Here is a 6,791-nt window from a genome sequence, read left to right as displayed (position 1 = left end):
GAGTTCAGCTCAGGTCATGATCTCACATTTTGGGAGCTGGAGCCCCGCGTCGGGCTCTGTGCTGACATCTTGGAGCCTGGATCCTGCTTCAGATTCTGTGTCTCCTTCTCACTCTACCTCTCCCCCACTCGCACTCTGTGTCTCTCTCTCAAAAGTAAATAAACATTTAGAAAAAAAAAAAAAGAAAGAAATTGAGAGTCAAGAGAATACTGGAGTATTCTTGGCCCACGATCAGAAAACTTGTTGATATGAGGCAGATGCGACTGCCCCGGCCTCCAAATTCAGGTATATTTATATTACGTTTTAAACAAAGTGTTTTAAGTTTCTGCTTCAAAGTTTTTAAGATGCCAAACCCCAGGTCTAAGAATTAAGACCTTTCCCTACCACTAATTTCAAGGGTAGAGGTCAACATGACACAAAGTGGAAATATATACTCAACTTTTATTTCACTAGAAAAACCCACTTAAGCCACATGGTGGCCATAATGCCACATCCTGAGCAGGCTTTGTCATCCCACTGTCCCATTCAGACCAATATTCATTCACAAATTCATGCTGTGTTGGAGAAAGGACATTTAACATGTGAAACAATGAGAATTGGACACTATTTCATCATCCCCCTCCCATACACCAACCCATACACCACTTCAACTGTTGTCCACACACAGACAAGCTCTCAGGGAAGGGAGGCTGGACACCAGACAGATTGACCATAAGACACCAAGTCCGAAGGAACTCTTGGCAGATGCTGAGGAAGCAGGGATGAAGATGACACCATCTCCAGGCAGCGGAACATGAAGCACAAGCCCCTATCTAAGAGATGTCAGAGAAATGTTGTCAAGGACACCAGAGGGTACAGCAGACCCTGGGAAGAGTGACATCATTCCCTCGCAGTCACAGGCAACCCATTCACATCAGGCAGGCTCTTTTTCCAGGACAAGGCGCATCCAGAGGGGAGAGGCCCTTCAAGGGCCTGGGAAACAGTTTGATAACACTGATGTTCTGAGCCTGCCTGTGCAGCTCCTGCCTGGACCCCTGCCTGGGGTTCCAAGGTTATAGCCGGTGGAGTGAGGTCTTATCACACCCCTCTGGATGGACGGTGCGGAAGGCCCTCGGGGGCTCTGTGCTGGCTGGCTGACTTCTGGCAGTCCAGGAGCTCCCAGGCAATGGGCTCTCCAGTAAGCCTCCCAGGGACTCCATCAGTCTCACGAAAATGGAGAGCAGGGTGAGCACCACACCTAAGAGATAGAGGTTCAACAGAGGCTTCATGGCTGAAAGGACCCCACTCCTCTGTAGAGAAGTAAAGCTGTATTCTGCTTCTGGAAGGCCTCTGGATGCTGAGGAAAGAGAGGAGAGGTTAACCTACAGCCTTTTGGGATATGGATGCATCTGGCCCTGACTTCTGTCTTCCCATAGAGTTCAGGGTGAGGCTCAGCCAAGCAGGGAGATAGGGACCAGCAGATGGTCTTCTGCAACAGAATCTCTCAGCATATTTACACTATAAACTCCATGGCCCTAGAGCTAGTCTTCCTTGGTGGACTAATTCAAGGGCACTCCTTAAAACTTTCACATCTTCTAGGGCGCCTGGGTGGCTCAGGGTTAAGCTTCCCAACTCTTGATTTAGGTTCAGGTCATGATCTCACGATTTGTTGGTTCCAGCCAACAAATGCAACAGCACAGAGGCTGCTGGGGATTCTCCCCCTGCCCCTCTGCCCCTCCCCCACTGGCGTGGGCGCCCTCTCTCAAAAATAAATAAACTTAAAAAAACCCAAAAAGCAACTTTCACTTCTTCTAAAGCAAAGCCTTTTACTTCTCTTGCCTGGTGCAACACACAATCCTTGTGCCACAACTCAGCGCACAGAGGGACCAAAAATCTTCCAGAACCGACTCTTTCTGAGGGAGGAGGTTAAGAACATATCCTTGAGAAAGCAACCTGCCTTGAGGTCTCCCTCACATCTCAGTCGGGTTCCATCCAGTTAATCATAAATTTTTTGATGCCGTCAAAATAATTCTAAGGCAGTCAAAGCCATCAAGTTCACTTATTTAACAAATACACCCTGAATACCTACAGTGTGTTAGGCACTCTGCAAGGTACTAGAGCAACGCGGGGGGGCCGTCAGCATGAACCCTGCCCTCCTGGGGCTGATCGAAGCAAGACAATAGGCAGTTACCCCCCCCACCCCCCCACACCACGCCAAATGCTGTGACAAGAAGGGTTCTTTGGGAAAGCAGGCCTGGGACACTTAATCCAGGCGTAGGCATGGGGAGGGCCACATGTAAGACAGGGTCACCCCTGAAAACAGAGCTGGGGGGCTGACTCCGGACCCGGGTGCAGGCGGAGGAAGGGGCACGGGTTCCAGGCGGCGCGGCCGCAGGCCGGGACCCCGAGGTGGCCCGAGGGGCACGCAGCCTGGGGAACGGGGGCGCGAAGGCGCGGAAGCCCACAGGGCCGCTCACCTCGGGGAGCAAGCGCCAGGAGCCGTCCGCTCGCGGTAACTGCGGGTCGTGGAGGAGTCGAGGAAGTCTGCCCCGGAACAGAGCTAAAACGCCACCAGGAAGATTCTCGGAGGACAAAAGCGCAGCCCTCGGCAAGCGACACTGGGAGGCCTGCCACGCCTCCCGCTTATAGCCACATCCCGGTCCTGGAGCCCGCGCACGCGCACTCGGGCAGCACGCACTCTCCCTGAAGCACGTCCGCGGCCCCGCCCCCGAACGGGGGCGGTCCGAGGTCTGGGTGCACGGGCCGGGCTCTCTGTCCGACCTGTTACAGAAAGAACACAACTTGGGGTTCTGAGTCACTGAGGTCAGCAGTAAGATCAGCGTGTGTGTTAACTTAGACTGTTTTTTCCTGCTGCAGGAAGCTTTGGAAGGAATCAGCGCATTTACCTCCATACTAAATGGATTGAAAGACACACCTGAAGTGCCCCAATCCGAGGGCCCTCAGGTTGGATGAAGACCGGTCTGCGGAGGAGGGCTTCTTCACCAGACCTTCCAGCAAAGCACAGATTGTCAGAAGGCATCAGACCCCCCCCCCCGCCCCCAGGGTTTAAATTCCAGGGACTGAAGAGCTGACTTTCACTTTCTAGAAATACCAACGTTCCAGGCACCAGGCCACCCCCCACCCCATTCCAATCCTGAGGTTTAATTTACTATTGATATTACTGGAATGAGGAGGCGTTTTCGCATCGTATTAAGTTCTGCTTTCTACGAAAGCTTGTCATGTGTCAGAAAATCTGAAACACTCAGCTGGCCCTGGTGTTTGTGCTGTCACTTTGTACTCACTGGGCCTCAGTTTTCTCACCTAAAATGTGGGCACTAGATTTTTAAAGATACTTTCAGATTGAACCAAAGAGCTAGGAGGTGACAGTCCAGTCTCATCCCTAGACTGGGGGGGCTGGGAAGCCTTACTAATCCCACCCCCACCCTCCGCAAAACCAGAGAAATGTAGACGTTCTACTGTGAGAGCACCCAAAGGCGGATCTCGGAAACTAGAGAGTCCTGGGAAGACACTGGGAGTCAGCGGGCCCCTGGGAAGGAAACTTCCGGTAAGAAGGCTGCCAGTGGTTTCCTTGCCTTCCTCCTGGGGAGGAAGAGGAGGGCAGAGGGTCAAAGCGCCGGGGCGGTGACTCTAGGCTGGTCCACAGAGCTGTGGGACTGGAGGTTCCACGTGCCAGGGGCAAGTGCCTGGGCTGGACGGGGGAGGACCCAGGACGGGGAAGAACCCGGGAGCTGTGCTCTGCCTTTTAGTGAAAAAGGACTGAAACAGCAGGAAGGGAGGAGCCAAATCCCAGCTGTGACTTTTCCCCTACTTTCTGGGCTCACAGTCTGGTTTTTCAGGAGTGGGTGGGGAAAGGAGAAAGTTGGGAATTGAGACGTGCTGGCAGGCAGGCACTTAGAAACTAAATTTTCTATTTAGCTAGCAAGAATTTTTGGTCTTTCCTAAAAGTTCTGTCTGCTTTTGGGCTGGACCCAGTGACTCTTGCTCTGTTAGAAGACGCTGGAGCTTCAAAATCACAGTGCCAGATGTCCCAAAAGCTGTCGCTTGCTAGCTGGGGGGTTTGGGCAAATCCTTTAACTTTGCTGTACTTCAGTTTCCTCAGTTGTTATATGATAATAGCCCTCACCTGGAAAGTAAATGAAATCATCACACAAAGAATGGTGTCTGGCACACAGAAAGCATTGCTTGAGGGGCACCTGGGTGGCTCAGTTCGCTAAGCATTGGACTCTTGGTTTCTGCTCAAGTCATGACCTCTCAGTTTGTGAGTTCAAGCCCCACATTGGGCTGTGTGCTGACAGTGCAGAGCCTGCTTGGGATTCTCTCTTCCCCTTTCTCTCTGCCCCTCCCCTGCACTCTCTCTTTCTCTCTCAAAAATAAATAAATAAACTTAAAATAAATTAGAAAACATTCCATGAGTGTCAACATTATCTGTATCATTGACCACAAAACTCCCAAAGAGGGGGTTTGTTTATAGTAGCCTATGTTTGGTGCTCGAACCCAGGAATTCCACAGTAACCCTTTGGAATCTGCTTACTGTGAGCCTTAAATTTTTATTTTCACATAGCAGGAAGGAAGAGATGGGCACCTCTCCAACACTTCCTTCTCCTCCATATTCACTGTCATTGCTTGAATGTTATGCCAGCTGAAGATAACCAGGGTTTGGTGGAATATAGATAGCCCTGTGCTTCCCAACTATCAGCTACAAACATTATTGGCTGTCATCTTTGGCATGTCTAAATCAGGATTTTCATCCTGTCTCCAACACTGGCCAAGTTAATTAATCTATTTGAACCTTAGTTTCCTAATCTGTAAATTAGGGAAAATAATATGTAAATAAATAAATAAGAGATGCTAGATAAGTAGTGGCTATCGTTTTCCTAAACCATTTAGAGGCAGACTTTTTTTTTTAAAAGAAACATGTTTATTTATTTTGAGAGTGGAGTAGGGGCAGAGAGAGAGAGAAACAGCAGGGGAGGGGTAGAGAGAGAGGGAGAGAGAATCTCAAGCAGTCTTCATGCTCAGCATGAGCCCTACTCGGGGCTGGATCTCATGAACAGTGAGATCATGGACTGAGCCAAAATCAAGAGTCAGATGCTTACCCGACTGAGCCACCCAGGAATCCCAAGGCAAATTCTTTTTAATTTCATTTTTGTTTTTTTTTTAAATATAATTTATTGTCAAATTGGTTTCCATGACAAATTCTTCTTTAAAAGTAATCCCTATGCCCAACGAGGAGCTCAACCCTGAGGTCAAGAGTCACTTGCTCCACCAACTGAGCCAGCCAGGTGCCCCAAGAGGCAATTCTTATCCTAAGCAAGCTCTCATCTTGTTGGATTGATAAGACCTAAAAAATCTAACTACCAGCCCCAGGTGCTGTAGGTGTATTGGCTAGAAATTAGTCACACTTAAGCGTGATTCCTGCTCTGTAATTTGTTAGTTATTGTCTTCGGGCTCTGCTTGCCTCAGTTTTTTCATTTATATAATGGGAGTAATAATAGTTCTAACCTAATAAGACTGTTATCAAGATTAAAGAATGGATGTAAAATACTTAGCATAGACTAAGGGCCCATTAAATGGTGGCTATTAATCTAATTAGCTCCCAAAGCAGACTGTCATGAATGTACCTCAGTGCTTGGGAGCCCAGAAATAGAGGAAGAGAGAAAACTGGGAGGTAGAGAAATATGAAGTAAGAACATATCTAGAGTGGCAAGGCCTTGCTTGGGGATCTGGAATTGTAACGTTCACCATGAGTAAATGGAAGGCTAGAAACAAAGTAAGCATTCACCAAATAACTGACATGTGCCAAGCTTTTGGCTACATGAATTACGTATTATTATTTAACTGAATACCCATAACAACAATTCCCATTATTGCCTCCCTACTATATTTGTTAACCACACTTTTCCCATCAGCTAAAAAAGAAACTTCCCTTCAGCTAGTCTTTTACTTACTCATCCTTCAAATCTCAATTCAAACACATTTCCTCTGGGAACTCTTTGCTGACCCTCAGACCCTTGCTACAGGCTGCAATAGCATGATACACATTTCCCTCACTATTTGTTACCTTACCCTTAGTTGTATTAATGTCTGCTTCCCTCTCAAAAGCCTGAAAGCATCAGTGAAAGGGGTATCTGGTCTGATTTTGTTTTCATTTCATCCTAGTGCCTAACACCGCATAGTGGGCTTTCAATAAATGTTGGTTGATTGAAGAAATATAGGAACAAATGGTTATCTTACTCATCATCTTTAATAAGGCCCCATTGTTCCACCAAAGAAGGGTAGACAGGGCCCCAAGACAAACTCCCTTCATGTTCTACCTCCTTCTTGGGAACTGCTAATCAAGAAAAGCTCCTTATGAACCCTATTTTTATCCCACACCCCTCAAGAGAAGTGACTCCAGTCAGGCTACATAGGAGTACCGTGCAAAGATTCCACTATCTTCACAAATTTGATCTATGATCCTGGGGCCAGTTAAAGAACATGTCTTTGCCTTGCTGGTGAGTATAAATTGGTACACCGTATGGAAATCAATTCGGTAATAGCTATAAAAACAAAAGAATGCATTTGCCCTTTAACCTAGAATTTCACTTTTAGAAATGGTCATTACAGACAAATTGCTGCATGTGGAGAACAGGGTATTTAGAGGCAGTCATTGCAGCACTGTTTATGATAGAGAAGGTTAGAAAGAAACACAGCAGCCTGTCAGTAGGAACTGGTTTAGTAAATGACCGGGATTGCACATTCATACAGTGGGTCACCGTGAAGTCACCAAAAAGAATAAGCAGTTTTGTACA

The 6,791-nt window shown here is 47.7% G+C and overlaps 1 protein-coding gene across 1 annotated transcript; it reads right to left on the bottom strand.

The window, feature by feature from the left end:
* Window positions 1-421: 421 nt before the first annotated feature.
* On the bottom strand, window positions 422-2,652 carry HILPDA (hypoxia inducible lipid droplet associated). The gene is given in 3 exon segments (XM_039242631.1): window positions 422-1,115; window positions 1,118-1,336; window positions 2,457-2,652. Coding segments are annotated over 2 exon segments (189 nt in total). The 5' UTR covers window positions 1,269-1,336; window positions 2,457-2,652; the 3' UTR covers window positions 422-1,077.
* Between the last annotated feature and the right edge of the window lie 4,139 nt (window positions 2,653-6,791).

This window comes from Hyaena hyaena, unplaced genomic scaffold (genome assembly GCF_003009895.1).
Source record: "Hyaena hyaena isolate Hyena2069 unplaced genomic scaffold, ASM300989v1 scaffold_8, whole genome shotgun sequence".
Classification (NCBI taxonomy): domain Eukaryota; kingdom Metazoa; phylum Chordata; class Mammalia; order Carnivora; family Hyaenidae; genus Hyaena; species Hyaena hyaena.
This window is presented reverse-complemented; position numbering and strand designations above follow the sequence as displayed.